General features: G+C 56.8%; 1 protein-coding gene across 1 annotated transcript; it reads right to left on the reverse strand.

Moving 5' to 3' along the window:
* Nucleotides 1-333: 333 nt before the first annotated feature.
* Nucleotides 334-13,861, reverse strand: MYLK2 (myosin light chain kinase 2). Its single transcript, XM_040447387.1, has 13 exons — nucleotides 13,741-13,861; nucleotides 13,545-13,644; nucleotides 12,546-13,074; nucleotides 11,310-11,611; nucleotides 9,644-9,749; nucleotides 8,951-9,044; nucleotides 6,590-6,699; nucleotides 6,364-6,505; nucleotides 3,749-3,819; nucleotides 3,481-3,609; nucleotides 2,534-2,686; nucleotides 2,229-2,361; nucleotides 334-1,300 (listed from the first exon to the last, which is right to left on the reverse strand). Exons 2-13 carry the CDS (start codon nucleotides 13,594-13,596, stop codon nucleotides 1,220-1,222), a joined length of 1,902 nt encoding a protein of 633 aa, XP_040303321.1. The 5' UTR covers nucleotides 13,597-13,644; nucleotides 13,741-13,861; the 3' UTR covers nucleotides 334-1,219.
* Nucleotides 13,862-18,683: the final 4,822 nt, after the last annotated feature.

Genomic DNA, 18,683 nt, shown 5'->3' on the forward strand with positions numbered 1-18,683 from the left:
CTCTCTCTCTCTCTGTCTCTCTCTCTCTGTCAAAAATAAACATTAAAAAAATTTTTTTAAAGAAATAATAAGAGTATCTACCTCATAAGTTTACAGTGAGAGAGAAATGAGTTAACATCCATACAAGCACTTGACTGGAGCCTGGCACACAGTAAGCATCCAATAATGGTGCTGTGACAGATGAGCAAACCGAGGCACAAAGTAGGGAAGCCACTGGCCCCGATCGCGGGCTGGGCAGTGTGGCTCCCGGGGCTGCGCCGGTAACCACCCCGCCACCCTCTGACCTCACCCGAGTGCGGGCACACACACACACACACACACACAGGGAAGGGAGCCACATCCAACCTGTACATTTATTTACAAGGCACAAGCTGAGAGCAGGTTGGGGACTGCCCAATGGCTTTCCCCCTCCTCCTGGGCCTGCTGACCCCATCATCTGAAGCCGTGGATGACCCTTGGGATGAGGGTCCAGAGTGGCTGGGTTGGGCCAGCCTGGCCCTCAGGCACGCTTGGGGGTGGTCTCCCTGTCCCCCAGGCCTCTCCCCTCACCCTCCGCCAGGCCTGGGCTGGGCGTCCTTCTCTCACACGGAGTTCCTGTGTGTTGGTGGTCGTAAGGAAGGTGGGCGGGGGCCGGGCCGGGCCGGGCCAGATGGTGTGTACTAGGCCTTATCTGTTGGGAGCGGGGAGGCGGGCGGGGGCATGGAGGTCCTCTTTCACAAAGCCTGCTCTGTTCCCCTGGCAGCTGGGCCTCAGGAATTGGCCTCGCTGCCTTCCTGCCCCACCAAGGGCCTCCCATCCACAACCGCAGAAGCCCCACGTGCTGGGACCCCCAGCCTTCCCGTTCCAGCTAGGAGCAAGCCCCGGCCAGGGATGCCCCAGGTGAGGCCAAGCAGGGGTCACCGGGGTAGCAATTCCAAGAGGGGGAGCCAGGGAGGGGACAACAGGGCCTGTGGCATCTGGGCTGTGACAGACGGGCCGGGGAGGGCCCTGTCTGGGGAGGCATTAGCAGGATCGATTCAGGCCACATCTGAGGCGGCTCACGTCGGGGAAGCAGTCGCTGCGCGGGGTCGTGGGGAGCCCCGAGCCTCCCAGCCTGGCGCAGCCTTGTCCTAGCCAGCCCACCCTGGGGATCTGGCCCGTCTTCTCTGGCCTTCTGGGCTGTGTGGCCTCAGCCCCGGCCACTGTGCAGCTGCGTCCAGGCCTCAGGCGCTCCCGGGGCTCAGACCCCCAGAGCCATGAGTGCCCCCGAGCTGCTGATCTTCTTGAAGCGGTTTGCAGCACTGACGGCAATGAAGTTTTTCTGAGGGATGAGGGAGAAATGTCCCAGTCAGCCTCGGGGCAAAGGAGAAGCTGTGGTCCAGCAGAGCGTCCCCTAAGTAGGTCTCCTTCATTCCCCAAAGGCCAGGTGGAGGGAGGGTGCAGTACCCAGAGTGGCCACAGGAGGTGCCATGATACCGTATCTTCCAGGACGCCGTCCTTTATTCAACAGGTATGGCAGCCAAACCTGAGTACCTCTCTGTTCTAGATGCTTCAGTGGCTCCTATTTCGCTCCAAGTAAAACACAAGCCCTTTGCTATGGCCAACAAGTCCCTCCACCCCCTGCCTCCCATCCATCTCTGATTTCATCTCCCTAGCCCCTTGCCTACTCTCCTCCAGCCTTACTGCCTACCCCACCTGTTCCTCACACTTGCCAACCACGCTTCTGCCTCAGGGCCTTTGCACCGGCTATTCCCTCTTCCTGGAACATTCTTCTCCCCAGTACCACCATGGCTTACTCCTCACTGCTTTCAGGTGTTTTGTTCACATGCTCTCTCACAGTGGGCCTTTCCTGACCACCCTATTAGGAAATGCAACCTCTCCCCTGGCACTCCTGAGCATCCTCATTCTTTTCTAGAGCCCTTCCTTAACCTCTTTTAATATCCACCCCCCCCCCCCCCCCGCCTACCCAAAGTAAGTCCATAAAAATTAAAATCCTTGTCTCTTTTGTCCACTGGTGTGTTCCCCATGCCTAGAAGTGATAGATGCTTCTAGGGGGGTGGGTGGAGGGTCACTACTCCAGGAGAGGAACCAGCCCGGGACAGAGAGAGAAAAGCCAACCCTGTTTTCCAGACAGGGCTAGGCCTGGTCGATAGAAACTGCCAAGGCAGGGCTGGTGGGGCCTGGGATCTGGTGCCAGGAGCTCTTCCCGCCTGCAGCCCCTCCCTCCTCCCCACCGTGTCCAGTGGTACCTTCCAGCGCCTCTTCATGAGGTATTTCTTAAGCAAGATCTGGGACTTGAGGCGGCGGTTACAGCGCTTGGCTTTCTCTGCCAGGTTGTTGAGCCAGGGGTGGGCGAGGCACTGGGCAGCACTCATCCGGGCCCTGTGGGAGGGGGCAGTGCGGTGAGGATGGGCGGAATGCCTACGAAACACCAGAGCCCAGCCGCTGCCCGGCCCTCTTCCTGCCCTGCAGTGCGCACACACACACACACACACACAGGCACGTACGCACTGGGCTTGCACACACGGGGTTTGTGTCCTGGGGTGAGCCTCACCTCTGGTCCTTGACAATGAGGTTGGAGACAAAGTCTTTGGCCTCATCAGACACGGCCTCAAAGGTCTCCTCGTCAAAGTACCAGTTGGCAGAGAGAACGTTGTTTAGGGTCTCTGTGTCATCGTCTCCCAGGAAGGGGGAGAGGCCACTCAGCCTGGAGAGAGGGGATGTCAGGGGGCAGGGAGATGAAATTGGGGACCCTGAGTCACCTTTGGGGGCTCAGGGGATGGAGGCAGACCCTAGAAGGCAGCACCATGAGCTGAAAAGACTCCCAGCTTCTTTTTTTTTTATCATTATTTTTTTAATCTTTATTTATTTTTGAGAGAGAAACAGCATGTGAGCAGGGGAGGAGCAGAGAGAGAGGGAGACACAGAATCCAAAACAGGCTCCAGGCTCTGAGCTGTCAGCACAGAGCCCGACGCGGGGCTCGAACTCACGAACTGTGAGATCATGACCCGAGCCAAAGTGGGACACTCAACTGACTGAGCCACCCAGGTGCCCCGACCCCCAGCTTCTTGAGTGGGACAGACCTGGGTTTGACTGGCTGGGTGACCTTGGGCAAGTCACTTCCCCTCTCTGAGCCTCACTCTTCTCATCTGTAAAATGGGCATAATCATCCCAGCTTCCCAGGTTACAATGGAGAAGAGGAATGATGAGTGCATAAAAGATGTCTGCTGCCCCTCTGCCCCCACCCTGAGTCATAAAGGTCTGCTGTCCAGAGCCTTAGGCTAGGACACTATGCCTTTAGGGGCCTTCATTTCTCCATCTATAAAATGGGTACAAAGTTCCCTTCTCTTGGTTCTCCCTAGCACTCCCAACCCCAGCAACCCCCTTCCTGAGGGAGTGGAGAGATGGGACCTACCCCACCAGGACCCCAGGGCCAATTTTGGCCCCAGCTGCCCACCCACATGCCCAGTCCCACAGACACCACATTCTCTCAGGACTCACAGCATATAGGTGATGACCCCCATACTCCACATGTCTGTCTTATCGGAGATTTGGTCATAATTCACCACCTCAGGTGACAGAAACTCTGGGGTCCCAAAATTCACCTTCAGCTTCTCGTTGGGATTATACCTTGGGGGTGAGAGCAGGAGCTCAGAGTGCAGACCCCGGCCCGCGTGCCGGCACCCTCCGCTCCTCCCCTGCCCCCTGCCCACCTCAGAGGCTTGCCCTGCCCTTCCCCTCTCCCCCCGCGCCCCCACTGAGGTGGTACCTCCGTGCCAGGCCAAAGTCAATGATCTTCACCAAATGGCCCGTGGTGTTGACACACAGGATGTTCTCTGGCTGAGGAGAAGGGGGTGGCCCGGATTGACCTCTGACCTGGCTCACCCTTCGTCCCCACCCAGGTCCACCCATGTCTCGGGCTCTCTGGAGCAGAGGCCCAGGCTGCCGGTGTGGGCGGCCGATCAGTGACCCCCCCGGGCCTGCCTGTTCCAGGCACAGATGAGGATCCCGCGGCCCAGAGAGGGGCTTTCCCAGGGCACGGACTGTCCCCTCCCTGCCTCCCTGTTCCCCCCACCAATGTCTAACTAAGGCACCGGGTAGGTGCTCAGCCAAGGCTCCTGGGAATCCTGTGGCCCCAGCACAGGAGAGTGTGTGAGTGAAGTTCCTGTGAGACCGGTCCCTCCCTGCTCTGGGCCTCCATTTTCTCCTCCTGTAACCCGAGGACACGGGGCTAATCTGAGATTGCAAGGCAGAAACATTTTTGGTAGTTAACAATGGTTCAAAGGCAGGAGACTTCACACAAAAACCCTGCTTTCCAGATCTTCTGCACCTCCCGAAACAACAGAAGCCCTCGCCTCATGGCCACACACCGCTTGGGGTGAGTTGTCAGTGATCCCCCGACGGGTGCTAGTCAGTCCCCTGGTTCCCCGGGGGCCTTCACGGCCCTGGCCTGGCCCTGGTTACACATCTGGGCTCTGTAGCGTTTGACTAGAGCACCCTGACAACATGCTTTCTGAAGGTGCTTTCTGAACCGAGGCATCCGCTCAGAGCAGGACACTAATGACACCCGCTCACCCGGTGTTCGAACAAAACAGAGAAAGAAAAGAAAGCTCCCAGGGTGTGATCTTTTGGGGGAAGTGACACAGACTCAGACCTCCTCCTGGTCTGAAAGTTCCCGAGGAGCCCTGGGAAGGGCCGTCGGGCCATGGGTCACCCAGCTTACTTGACCACGAAACCCCTCTTCGAGGAGAAACGTACTGCTCTCCTGAAAAAACACATTTCAGGATAGAGAGGCTTCAGAATGAGCTTCTTCCCAGGGCACTTCATTTTAACTGGGGACCCTGCTCTACCCCAGAGGCAGTGGCTTTCACGGGGGGGGGGGGGGGGGGCCGGGCGCGGGAGGCCTCCAATGCCACGTGCAGGCACCAGCGCTGGCCAGAAACTCAGGAGTCACCCTGCTCTTTCCTCTCCCTGCCCTCTGCCCCCTCCCACATCCAAACCCTCAGCAAATCAGACTGGCTCTAGCTTCAGAATGTAGCCACCGTCTGGCCACCTTCCGTCCCTGCCACTGGTCCCGGCCGCCACCCTCTGGGCCCTTGGTCATTACAACCACCCCTCAGATTCCCTGCCGCCACGTTGGCCCGTTGGAACGCATCTCCTTACTCTCCTGGCTTCACTTGTCAGGGCGGATGCTCACAGCACACCCGCCCCGCGGGCTGTCGGAAGGCGCATACGCCCCAAACAGGTCTGACCCCAAGTGAGCCCGCGGTAAGGGTGCTGGCCAGCCCCGGGCCTGCTCTGGCCTTTGCATGCTCTTCCAAGTTCACCTCGTACGTCTCCCCCCCATTACTCTCCTGTACTTTTCACAACGCTTTTCCGGTTTCAGGTGATCTATTTGAGGAAGGTCCGTTTCCCCCACTAACCTGTAGGCCCCCCCCCCGGGGGAAAGGGGCGTGTCCTTCGCCATCCCTATGGTAACGCCCGTGCCCAGCACCGTGCACAGCAGCACAGAAGCAGCCTAGCACGGCACAGGTACTCGATACATATTTGTCGAGTGAATGAGCGAAAGGACTATCCAGGAGGCCAGCGAGTGCTAACCCACCGCAGTGGTCATGCTCCGTATTCTCCACCAGCCCTGCCGATTATCCTGCAAACGTGACACCCAGCACTCACGCTGCCCCTGCTTACTCTGCACCACGGCCGGCATCACCGAGCTCCAGTTGACCACAGCTGGCATGATGCATAAACCCGATTCGCTTCTGTCCCTGACCCCCTACCTGCAAGTTACTGAGCAGGGTCAGAGGAGGGATGTGAATATCCTCTCACTGAACGTTTTTGTTAGTGCCTATCACGTGTGTGTTGCTGCACTGATGCTATACGTAATTGATTTGTTTTTCTGACTCCCCTTCTGGAACATACGTTCCCGGAGGGCAGGCGTTTTTATCTGCTTTGTTCACTCCTGATCTCCACCACCTAGAACACTGCCTGGCAGAGAGTAGGCCCTCCACAAATACTTGTGGGATGAATCAATAAACACCCGCCGCGGCTACAAGGGGCCAGCACTGAGGTGGACACGTTAGCAACACTTAGCAAGTTCATTGCGTGAGACCGTGCGCTTGGGGCTCCCAGGACTGTAAGAGATGTGTACTTAGCACTAGACTAGACGCCCTGAGAGCTAGGACCAAGTCTCTTTCACTCTGTCTTGTAGCCCTGGCTCCTGGTACTTAGTGAAGACTCAATAAACCCTTCGGGATCTATAGATACAAGGATGGAGGGAGGAAGAGAAGGACCGACGGGAGGGGCGGAGGGATAGCTGGTTGCCACCAGGTTTCAGGTGGTCGGATGCTGCTCCTGACCCCTCCCAGGAGGCCCCAGCTCCAGTACCTTGAGGTCCAGGTGCAGAACCCGCATCTTGTGCATGAAGAGGATCCCATCACAGATCTGCCTGACAAACACCATGGTGTCCACCTCAGTCAGCTGATAGTCCTCATCCACAATCCTCTCGAAGAGCTCGCCGCCCTCGATGCTGTGTGCACAGACCCCTCTACAAGCTTGCTTCCGGGCCGGCTGGCACCCCCACCCGGTCCCCTGCCCCACTGCCAGCACTCACTACTCCATGAACAGGACGATCTCGTGCGAGGTCTCAATGGCCGCGTAGAGCTGGATCAGGTTGCGGTGATTCAGCTGGTTCATAACCTCGATCTCAAGCATCACCATTTCCTGGGGACCAGGGAAGCCAGGGGCCCCACCTGAGTGTCACCACTCCCTGTCCTCCACCCTCCACCCCTCTGCCCTTGGCTGGACCTGTCAGGCTGGACCTGTCAGGTCCGGACCACTGCCCGGCCTCCTCCCTGCTGGCCTCCCTGCCTCCTATCTCTCCCCACTCCCGAGACTGTGTCCTTACCCCTGGTCATTCCTGCTGGAACACCATTCCTTTGCCAGATCTTCCCCTTCTCCTCCCGCCTGAACACGGGGGTGCCCGAGGGCCAGTCCTCCGCTCACCACTCTCCCCGGGCATCCTCCTCAAGCCCCAGGACCTGCCGTTCTATCCAAATGTAATTGATCCCCAAATGCGTACTTCCACCTCTGACTGCACCCTTGAACTCCAGGCACCAACAGCTGCAAATGCCTAACTGCCATTCCCCTTGGATGTCCAAGTGACATGTGGAGTCTCTCAGGTCCAAATGAAACCCTCGATGTGGCCCCCTCCCCACAACTGAGCTGCCCTCAGCTTGCCTGTTAGCAACAGGGCATGACCCCTGGCCCAGGTGCGCAGGACAGAAAGTTAGAGGCTATCTCAGATTTCCCCGCGTTCTTACTCCCTCACACCCGCCATCAGGAAACCCTCTTGGATTACAAACCCAGTCAGTGCCTTCTCGCCTGCTCCATCACTGCCTTCCTAGTCGAGGCTGCTAAACTGTCACTTTCAGAGAGGCTGAAAGCCACCTGTCACACCGGTAGCTTGATATCAGCCACGGTAGGAATATTGACACCAGGGATATTGCCAGATGCCACAAATCAAGCCTCTCCCCCTGCCCGCCCCCTTGCCCCCCAGCATCACGTCACTGCCCAAATTTTTCCCATTTTCCTTGCGATTCTACTCCTTCATTCGTATCTCACCGCGCTCGTCACTTCCCCAGAGAGGCCTTGACCTCACCACCCTATCTTTATGGCCCCCTTGGCCCCCCACTCCCTGTACTCTGCCTCGCTTTACTTTTCCTGCTAGCGCGTCTCAGTGCCTGACGCCATGCTTTGTGCTTGTTTTTAGTTGTCTGCTCCTCCTCTCTAGCTTGTCAGCCCACGAGGACAGGGACCCACGGACTTCACCACCGTGTCCCCGGCACCTGGCACAGCGAATGGCCCAGAAAAAGTACTCAGGAAGAAAGCAGTCAAGAGCTGACTCCAATTAATGTCCACAGCACATGTGTCTTGAGCGTCTAGGCCGAGCCAGGTCTATGACAGAGGCCTGGAGACCCGGCAGTCGAGTAGGGGAGTTGGAGAAAGGCAGAGTCACGTAGAAACTACACGCCTTCCCAGCGTGCATAGAGCTGTGACAGAGCGGCAGGGCTGCAGGCCTCTGGAGCTCCTTCTCATGCTCTTCCCAGGCTCCAGGCCTCTGCAGGTGCTGGGTCTCTGCCTCGAACGCCCACCAGCTCACTTCTCGGCTCCCCTGCCTCAACCCAAGGGTCCCCAGCAGGTCTCTGCCATTTCTGGCCTTCAGGCCTTCCCCCTCACGGTTCCCCTCTGGTTGAAACTCTCTCCCCTGCCCCGCCACCGGAATCAGCTTCTGCTTCAAGCCTTTGTTCTAGAGAGACCCGCCAGCTGAATCAAGAGCCTTCTCCACAGCCCCTTCCTGACCCCCCGCCCCAGCTTTCCTGAGTTCCAGCCCTCACCACAACAGGTTGCTAGACGGTCATCACCTCCTCACACACCTGACTCCCTCCCTCACTTCACGTGAGCCTCTACCCACATTCATTCATTCATTCATTCATCCACTCATTCACTCATTCCTTAAATAAACACTGCCCTCGGCCTCCTCTGAACCGGGCCAGGCTGGGTGTGGAGGCACAGCTCTAGACAGGGCCTGATTACCTCGGCATTCCCTGAAGGCAGAAACCACATTCACTTCCCTTGGGGACCCCCAGGGCCCAGCACAGGGCCTGGCCCAGAGCCCACACTCATGAGTGTTTGCTGAATTGAACCAAACAGAAGGCCTGAATGTCCTGTGCCTAGAAGGGGAAGTCGCAAGGATAAGTTCACTAACTGAGACGTCTTGTTTATGGGTAGGGGCTTCAGGCCTTGTGGCAGGGGTTGTCTGCCTGTCCATCTGTCTATCTGAGTGACCCCTTCAGCAACATCAAGGTCCACACAGCAAACCCCTGGTGCAGACATACGGGTAGAGGGAGGTGAGAGGTACCCACTCCCCACTCCAAGGACCCCCTCACACTCCCATGCAGCCAGCCCCTACTACCTTGTCTTTGGGCGTCTGTTTCTTGATGACCTTGGCTGCCAGCTTGAGGCCCGTGGCTTTCTCCGTGCAGGTACAGACTGCTCCAAACTTGCCGCTGAAGAGAGAAGAGGCTGGGAGTGAAGGGGTTCCCGGGGACACAGGGCTGAGGTAGGGGGCTTGTGTTCCGTTCCCGTCTGGATCCCCCTCTGTGACGTTACGCTTGTCCCAACCAGCCTGGCTCCGTTCGGAAGCTATGAGCTCCACTGCAGGGACAGTAGCTGAGCCACAAAAACCATGGGCACAGGACAGGTCGGCTCATCCAGAGGATGGCCCCTGGCGTGACACCTCACAGGCTTGTGGTAAGCATGGGCCCTGGGGCCCTGGGCAAGTCACCTGCGGGGTTTTTTATGAAGCACCTTGCGGGGGTCAGGGTGGTGCCTAAAACTGAAACAGCCAGGAAAATACCATTCATCTCCTATGGGCAACACTGAATGGCCGATGGTGTATCTGTGTGAGAGACAGGGGCGTGAGTGCATATCAACCCACGTGACAGCTTGCGTACGGTGGGGGTTATTAACCACGTAGAAGTAATTGTGTCCACAGAGATCATGTCCAATCGGGGTGTGTGGGGGCCTTGTACATGAAAGACGTGAGGCCCTGGGTGCTCGATGTGCTCCTGCCTGTGGGCCAGGGGCTCCGGGTCCCAGCTCTCACCCGCCCAGCGCCTCCTTGGAGTTCAGGCTGAATTGACTGTGGATGTTCCCAGGCCTCAGCTCCACGATGCGGTGGGGAAAGGGGGCTGGGGGTGGCGGACAGTCATCTGGGGAGGCAGAACAGAGCCATCAGTCGGTGGCAGGAGCTGCTGAGGATGTACCCCCGCACCACCCCCTCCTGCCTGGCCTGGGCCCCATCCAGCAAAGTTCACCAAGTGATGATACCTGGGGGACAGCTGGCTCCAGGATAGGGGCTAGGGGGCCCAGTTTCCAGTTTCAGCTCTGCCACCAACACACAAAATGGCCTTGGGACTCTGTCAGAGGGGGCTCAGCTTCTCCTGGCACAACAATGGGGACAGCTGATTGGATTTCTTGGGCCCTCCCACATTATAAAGTAGGAAGTCTCCATCCCAAGCTATCTGCATTTCCATTAAAGAAAAGAAAAAAAAAAAGGCGGGGTGGGGTGGGGTGGGGACGATAATGGCGGAGCGCCAGATCAGCGTTACTATGTCTGAATGATGGGGTAGGTGATTGGACCTGCCTACCATCCCCTCTAATAACACCACAAGCTGCCCCGAGCTGGGCACCGCCCAAGGGCAGGGCGAGGGCGGGAGGAGACAGGGAAGGCGGTGTTTGGTAGGGAGAGGCTGCCACCTAGCGGTGACGACGGGGAACAGCGGGCCCTGGCGGCCCACAGGCTGAGTCATCGGGAATGGAAACCTCTTTATAAATAGCAAGAGGCAGCAGGGAAGCCGGGCTGGTGATACATTTGACGGCCCTTGGAGGTTGTTCAGGTCCCGTCACCCCGAGGATGTGATTTCTGAAGGGGGCGGGGCAGAGGCTCTGCTGCTGCTTGGGGGAGGAGGCAGTGCTCCTGGCCGCTGCCCAGCCGCCAGGCCCTCCCACCCTGTCTGGGTGGCACCGTGCCGCTGACCAGGCGGGCTGACTGGGCTTCCATGGCACCTCAGCCTGGAGGAGGGGGGTGTCAGGACACTCTGGGCTCTCCTGACCCCATCTCACCCCACCCCCACCCCTGCTGCACCCCTGCCCAAGCCTTTTCCCTACTCAGCTGATCCCCAAGCCCACTCATGCTCTATGTCTCCTCCTTAATAGACCACTAACCCCCCAGCTCCTTGTATGACCATCAGTTAAGGCCACTCCACAGTCTTGCCCCATCTCACGTGCCCAGCTTCCTTGGTCACTGCTCCCATACACATACACCTGTGCTCCTCAGTTCATGAACCCTCTATGGCTCTCATGACCCTCCCTACCCCCTCCAGGATGCAGTTGAACTACCAAAGCTTGGCCTTTGAGCTCTTCTACAGACTGACTTTAAATTCCACTGTCCAGAGAGTTGGTGCTGCTCCAAAACCTGCCTAATTCCCCCCCCCCCCCGCCCCGCCCCGCAACCCCATTGTAGACAAAGTAGAAGAGAGTGCAAAAAGTGAGCTCTGGAGTGGGGCTGTTTGGACAGGTACAGATCCTGTCCTGGCTGTGGATTTGGGGCACTCGCTACGTTTCCCCTTCCCCAAGCCTCGGTTTCTCCATCCGAAGGGACCAGGAACTTGTACTTCTTAGAGTTATACGACAGTGCTCCAAACTGGGAGACATGGGGACATCTGGGGAGCCCCTCTCCCTCCCCAGTCCCCAACCTGCCCCTGGCCTACCCAAAATCTGGAAGCAGTCCTCTTCCTTGGCTGTGGGACCAAGGGCCTGCCCCACCTCCGATTTCTCCGAGGGAACAGCCTGGAACTCGATCCCCCTTGAGGTGTCCCCTTGCACCTTAGCCTGGCCATCCTGGCCTGGAGCCTTCTCTCCTGCTTCCTTCTGGCTGCCTGCCGGGATGTCCTTCCCTCCTTCTGCCACCGTGGCTGGCCCGGGATCCGCGGGGCCGGGGGTCACAGGCACCCCTTCAAAGATGAGCTCTGATGCCTCATTTGGGGGTTTCTCAGCCGGCAGCTTCTCGGGCCTAGAACATGACGATGCAGAGATGATGCCTTTACCAGTCAGAGCTGTGCTTTGGCCTCCGGGAGGTCTCGATGCTTCCAGAGCCTCTCCTGCAATCTGGAGCTAATACAACCCCCCACCGCTCCCTCAAATGCATGGGGTGATGCATCCAAATTCACTTTGAATGAAGTCAAGGGACATTAATAGTACCATAAATGTCTGTGGTCACTATCTTGACTATCAATGCACTAACAGATCATTAATATCTACTAATAGGATTGTTGTTTTGGTTAATCGTTATGTGGCTACAATTAGGGACAGTGTGTGGCTCTTGATTCACAAAGACTGTGGTAATTCAATGGATCACGTATCAATGATATCAAGGTATTAACTGATATTAATATATAATTCTGACTGATACGGTGTTACTACTGTGGTTTACAATACATCTCTAATATCATTCATGTGGTTAGCATTCAGGTTAAGTCTAACAGATTGCCTAAGACTGGTGCTACATGATGCTTATGAAAGTATTACTAATGATCTATCAATCCGATTATTAGTCATCTTTTCACATTCTAGTAAGAAGGTAAGTTATCTTCCCCACCCACCCACCCCCGCCCTGATATCTCAGTCCTGCCCTTGGCTAGAACCAAGTTCATGGAGGAAGGGGAACTCTGGACTCCAGATGCTTAGAGAAGAGGTCTTTGAGGACCTCTCTGTGTTGACATTCCTGGTGTCTATGAATGCTCACCACGTCCTGGTTTCTGCAGGGGCACAAGGTAGTAGAGCCAATGCCCAGGACAGATGCTAGACTGTCTCAGAACCGCCCAATCTAACACTGAACATGGTGACAAAACAGAGGCCAAAACAGAAGCCCAAAACAGAGGAGCTACGCATGACCTCTGGGGCAAGAGCCTCAGACCCGTCCCCACTGCCGGACAGGGGGCATTCACCTGGAGATGATGGCAGGACAGCTCGGGCTGTGCAGAAAGGCTGGGGAGCCCCTCCTGGCCCCTGCTTGGCCCTCGGCTGCCTTCTTGTGTACCTTGGGCTCTCCGGGGCCCTGGCTGCCTGAGGTCTCCTGCTTGGCCTTGGGCTTCTTGACACTGGCCTCCGCTGTCGCGGTCTGCTGGGGCAGGGCTGCTGCCTGCCCAGCGCTGCCCTCCGCGGGGCCCCCACCCAGGTCGCCTTCTCCCTCGGGGCCCTGGCTGCTCGTTGAGGGTTGGGCCGGGGACCCGTCCCCTTTCTCTAGGGCATCGGCTTTGGCGTCTTTCTTCAGGGTGGGTGGAACAGGTTCTTTCTTTGGGTCTGGGGGCCCAGGTTTTTTCTTTGCATCCGGGGGACTGGTTTCTTCCTTTGGGTTTGAGGGGCCAGGTTCTTTCTTCCCATCTGGTGGCCCAGGACCTTTCTTTGGATCTGGTGGACCAGGCTCTTTCTCTGTAGCCAGGGGTCCCTCACCTGCTGTACCTTTAGGTGCCTTGTCTGCAAAGGAAGTGAGACACCAGTCAGGATCCACCCACCACCCCCAGCCAGGCTGGCCAGAGACCAGCTCTGGGCCCAGGTCCCTACCTAGGCAGCGATTTGCAAATGCTGATCCCACTGAGCCTCTGGGGCTATCTGATGGGCTCTAGAGATGGGCTGCCGGGAACTGGGAGGCCCTTTTGGGAGACTTCTGGTCCTCTAATGCGCCTTGATGCCCCCACTGTCCCTTGCCCAGGATGTTTAGATGCCATGCATGGGGGCTTCCCATTTTCCCGTTCTTTCCAAGGAGGGCTTCATGCAGGCCCTCAACCCAGCCCAACATCACCCAGAGATAGTTGTAATTTCTGGGTCTTTCATACGCCCTACAAAAAGGCCTGGGGCACAGAACTCCCACTGAGGAACGGGCCCAGCCCTGGATTCAAACGCCCCTTCCCAGGCTCCTCCCTCTGTCTCCTGCCCCAGCTTGGCACCTGTCGATGGGCTCTGGATTCCCAGCTTGACTGCTCCGTTTGCTGTCGCCATGAGGTTGGGAGGCGTGTGCTTCTGCTTGTCTAACTCAAGTCTTTCTAGCTGCAGAAAGAAGAGTGAGGTGTGTCAGGCTGTCAGATTCCTCCTCTTGTCTGGCCGAGAGGAGCCAGGGCCAGCTGACTGAGGGGAGAAAGGTACCTGGAGCAGAGAGGGGCAACTTGAGGGCCGTCTGACTTGCAGCGGCTGCCCAGAAGCAGTCCTGGGGCAGTTGTAAGGGATTGGGCTGGGTGGGCAGAGGCGGAGGCAGGGGCGCGGGCAGGGGAGGCGGGGACGGAGGAGAGGATCTCTTACACCAGGGGCCATGCAGCTCGGACTGCCACCACCTGTCACTCTTGGCCCCCGTTCAGAGGACACGGCATTCTTCCCACAGACCGACTGGGGGGAGAGTAGTGTTGGGAGAAGCAGGAAGAGAAAAGGGAGGGGGGCATCTGGGGCCCTGAGGGAGCAGCCTTTTCCCAGGCCTTGCCTGGTGTCACCGGCTTGGACAGGATCAGGAAGGGGGCCTGGCACACCAGGGGGTCTCGGGCGGGGCTGGAGGACAAGGCTATGCTCAGGTCGGGCCCTGGCTCTGCCCACCTGCGTGCCACGTCTCCTGGGGTTTCCCAGAAGCTGGTTAGAGCCATGCAGGCCTGGGGCTATTCACCCCGACCCCCCTGCCCAGCTCTGCGCCCATGATCCCTGCCCCTGGCATCCAGACCTACTTGGGGCATCTTTGGGTAAGAAATTGTCTCGGGGACATTTGTTCAATATGCCCATGGGCCTAAAAGCCTTTTCTTTTGAAGATATGTTTTTCTTGGGCTCCCCGGGAGACAGAGGCTGCCCCAAGCAGCGGTGGGAGACGGTCAGTGCTCAGGGCCACCCCACCAAGCAGATTCGTTCTCCCCCGAAGCCTGTTTGGAAGGAGGGGGCTGCTGGAGAGCCTTTTGCAAGGGTCCTCCAGTGCGGTGGTGACCTGGGGGCCACTCAGGCCCGAGGTAATCAAGCTGAGATGGGATGAGGAGAGGTATCCAAAGAGCCTTCCATCATCCAGGGGCTGCCTGCCCAGAGCCTGTCTCTGAGGGGGACCTTGAGAACTGGCTGAGCTGAGTGTCCCGGAAATAGCCCTGGAGTGGGCGTCTGGGTTCAGGTCCTCGCTGTGGCGACCATCCTGTCCCTCCACCCGTGCTCTCCCATGTGGAGGAAACCACCCCTGCCCTTGGAGGGAGGGGGGCAGAAATGACTGAAGCAAGCAGCACGTCTAAGCAAGGGGGAGATCACGGAGCGGTAAAAAAAGATCGAGGATGCTGTGAACGAAATGATACGAAGCCATCTCCAAAATGGGGGGGGGGGAGGGGGCGCGATTAAAGCCATGTGCAGAATATGCTATCATCGGGGCAAAAGAGGGTGATCTCTATGATAACACACAAACTTTCACTGTATTCAGGTAAGAATGTCTTTGGGGCCGTAAGGAAGAAACGGGGGATCGGAGGTAGGAGGGAGACATCACTGCACACCCTTTCACTTTTTCTATTTGGACCGTGAAGTATGTGAACGGAATACCAGTCAAAATGAGTGATTTTTTTTTTTTAAGGGAGCAAATGTTGGGGTTGTTGGCAGAAACTAATAAAGACCGAAGTTGGAGTTCCTTCTCCAGTCTTGGTGACTTTTGCCCTTCCTGGCCCACCTGTCCTCCGTGTCCCTCCTTCGAGGTCCAGGTGAAAGTCTGCCTCTTCTGGGAAGCAAAAATCCTCACGAACGCCTGTCTAGTACTCAGCAGTGTCCCACGGCCTTGTTCCCAGTGCTCTTATAAAGATCCACTCGTGTGATATTCAGAACAACCCAATGAGCTAGGTACTATTCAGATGGGGAAACTGAGGCACGGAGCAGTTAAGTCGCTTATCCAAAGCCATATGGCTTGTCAGGGGCTGCATTAGGATCTGAACCCAGGAAAGGAGCTCTCTCTCTCTTTTTTTTTTTTTTTTTTTTTTTTTTTTTGAGGGCCTGCGGTTAGCTGTCTCCATGTTGTCTGAAAACTTCATCTTCGTAATCACTCTGTGGGGCACTTCCATCCTATTTCCTAGAATAGAAGACGGGGATCAAAAGAGTAACTTGCCCAAAGTCACTCTGCAAGGAGTGGAGCCAGAAATGTCCTTCCTTAAAGTCCAAAGTCCTCTTTCTTCCCTAAAACTTCCCCGGCCTGTGTCTTGCCCTCCTCTCCCTGCCAGGTATCCCCTTTGTGGTCTGATGGCGTCCTGAAGGTTGAAATGCTTCCTTTTAATTTTTTTTAATGTTTATTTATTTTTGAGAGAGAGAGAGAGAGAGGAAAAGGGGCAGAGAGAGAGGGAGACACACAATCCGAAGCAGGCTCCAGGCTCTGGGCTGTCAGCACAGAGCCTGACGCGGGGCCGTGAGATCATGACCCGAGCTGAAGTCAGACGCTTCACTGACTGAGCCACCCAGGCGCCCCCGAAATGCTTCCTCTCCATGTCTGTTATTGGGAGCCCCTGGCACCCTACTTGGTGGTTCCCAGAGCATGTTCTGGTTTAGCTTGAAACGCTGGACGCTCCTGCTTTGGCCTCCTTCAGCTCCAGGCTGATCCCACCATTGACAGTCTCTGGGAGCCCCCCGAGGGCAGGGGCTTTATGGTGCTCACGTGTGTCCCCAGCACAAAGTGTACTTGCCAAGTCAGTGTTTGGTGAGTAAGTGACTGACTAGCAGGGCTCCGGACGGGGTCTGTGGGATCTCTCTAGTATGATGGCCCTTGCTGACATTCCCGTGTTACTAACTGGTTGTCGGTACCGATCAGTTACTGAGTCGGTGCACACTAAGTGCCAGGCCTGACTCTGCCAAGGGCTTTACAAAGCTCACTGGATCCTCACAAAGGACTCCAGGGCCAAGGATCAGGCCATTTTAAAGGTGCGAAAGCTGGGGGCGCCTGGGTGACTCCGTAGGTTAAGCGTCTGACTCTTGGTTTCCGCTCAGGTCACGATCTCACGGTTCGTGGTTTGGAGCCCCACGCTGGGCTCTGTGCTAACAGCGCGGAGAACCTGCTTGGGATTCTCTGTCTCCCTCTCTCTCTCTCTCTCTCTGCCCCTCTCCCACTCACGCTGGCTCTCTCGAAATAAACGTAAAAAAAAAAAAAAAAAAAAGATGCAGAAGCTGATGCCGAGAGAAGGTAAGGGACTCTTCCCAAAAGTCACACAGCCATTGAGTAGCTGCAAACTGTTCAGATTTGAATCCAGCACCACCTCCTGTCGAGACCAAAGTCCGAGCTGGGACAACCTAAGCGGCTTTATTTGCTACATTTGTTACTGTTATGCTTCCCAAATAACTGGCCTCTCTTAAACTCTTGGTAAGAGGGTGAGGCCCCGGGGTAAGCCACTTTGTGACAACACATCTCCAGGGCAAGGGTTAGGAGCTCTGAGATCAGCCACTGAGGCTTGGACAAATGCAGTCGCGTTTGAGCACCTCCCTCATAGGGGGAGGTATATACAGCCTGTAGAACACGGGGAGGAGACATTCTAAGTGCTGTATAAATGTCAGTTCTTCTATCCCCATTTCACAGATGTGACAGGAAAACTGAGTCACAGGGCAGACTCACAGAGTTGGGTTGGAACCATCTAGGCCAAGGCTCAGCGCATCACCCCTCTGCCCCATTGCCTCTCCCAGGGTGGCTGGGAGCTTTAGGGAGCACACGGTATAGGTAGAGCGCTTGGCACAGTGCTGGCAGCGTGATAATGTTGTGGACGCCCCAGGTAGATGGCTCAGCTGTCCCTGCGGCTCCTCCACAGGCTCCTCCACAGTCCTTCCCCCGCTGGGATGAGAGGCTGGCCTGGTTCCGGGTCCGCGGGATTGCCTGCAGCTCGCCCAGGGTTAAGCTCAGCTCCACCAGCTGCGCCCTGGGAGTCCCCGGGCTTCTTCTCATTTGCTCTCTTGCAGGCACAGGGGAGGGGTGCGGGGAAACCTCCCAGCCCAGCGGGGGGCTGCCAGAGACCCTGCCCACCCTTAAGAAGGGGCTTTCCCGGCCTGCACCAGCTGGGCTGCCGCCCTCTCTGCCTCTACAGGGGCAGGGCAGGAAGTGGGGCAATGCCAGGACCAATTAAACCCGCCAGGGGAATTAAGGTCAGCAGGATGCAATTATGCCTGTTGGATTTAACAAGGCCAGAAGGAAGGTTTCTCCAGCCAGAGTTCACGGCTCCTTAGGCCTCTTGCCCTGGATGGCTCTGCATTCCAGAAGCCTGGGCTCCCAGGCTCACCCATCCCTGGGAGAATTGCTTGGGAGTCGAGGGGTTAACTTCACCCGGGCACTGCTCCCCTGGCTCCTGGAAGGAAATTGACCCAGCCAAGAGGCTTTAAAAGGCCCTGCTCAGAGAAGACGTTTCCCAGCCTGACCCTCTCCCTGCCTGGCTGTGATGGAAAATCCAGGGAGTTGAGTAACCTTTCTGACTCCAAAGAGAACGGCCAATTCCCCTCCAACTTTCCTGTGGTCCTGACATGGGAGCCTCTCAGGGCGGTTTTCTCCTGCCCTCTCCCACCTCGGGCCCCTAAGCCTGGCACTCTGAGAGTACTTCTCAGGCCTCTGGGAGAGGCCTGGGTGAGGCTGTCCTTACAGCAGACTCTGGTCTTCCTTCTGAGGCTGATAAACAGCATCTATGGACACTCTGTGTGGCAGACTGAACAGAGATCCCTCTGGAAGCTCCAATGACACACTGATCCATCTCAAAACTATAGTTTCATTGCTAAGATTACATACTGAATGCTCTACTCTGTGGCAAAGACCAAAGTGGCCACTTTGGGAACACAGATTTTGAAGAATAGCTATAGAATCACCACATAGCACATTTTTAGTGAAAACTGATTGCAAAGTCATTCATGAAGTAGGATCCTTTTTTGTTGTTAAAAACATTTATTAAGAGGGGCGCCTGGGTGGCGCAGTCGGTTGAGCGTCCGACTTCAGCCAGGTCACGATCTCGCGGTCCGTGAGTTCGAGCCCCGTGTCAGGCTCTGGGCTGATGGCTCAGAGCCTGGAGCCTGTTTCTGATTCTGTGTCTCCCTCTCTCTCTGCCCCTCCCCCGTTCATGCTCTGTCTCTCTCTGTCCCAA

This window comes from Herpailurus yagouaroundi, unplaced genomic scaffold (assembly GCF_014898765.1).
Source record: "Herpailurus yagouaroundi ecotype Mexico unplaced genomic scaffold, PumYag 196, whole genome shotgun sequence".
Classification (NCBI taxonomy): Eukaryota; Metazoa; Chordata; class Mammalia; order Carnivora; family Felidae; genus Herpailurus; species Herpailurus yagouaroundi.

Excerpts from the sequence above, each read along its gene's own strand:
- MYLK2 (XM_040447387.1), bottom strand. The coding sequence starts at position 13,596 with ATGGCGACAGCAAACGGAGCAGTCAAGCTGGGAATCCAGAGCCCATCG. Across the intron at positions 11,612-12,545 it reads TGTCCTGCCATCATCTCCAG|GCCCGAGAAGCTGCCGGCTG; the intron begins GTGAATGCCCCC and ends GTCATGTTCTAG. Across the intron at positions 1,301-2,228 it reads TCATGAAGAGGCGCTGGAAG|AAAAACTTCATTGCCGTCAG; the intron begins GTACCACTGGAC and ends CTCATCCCTCAG.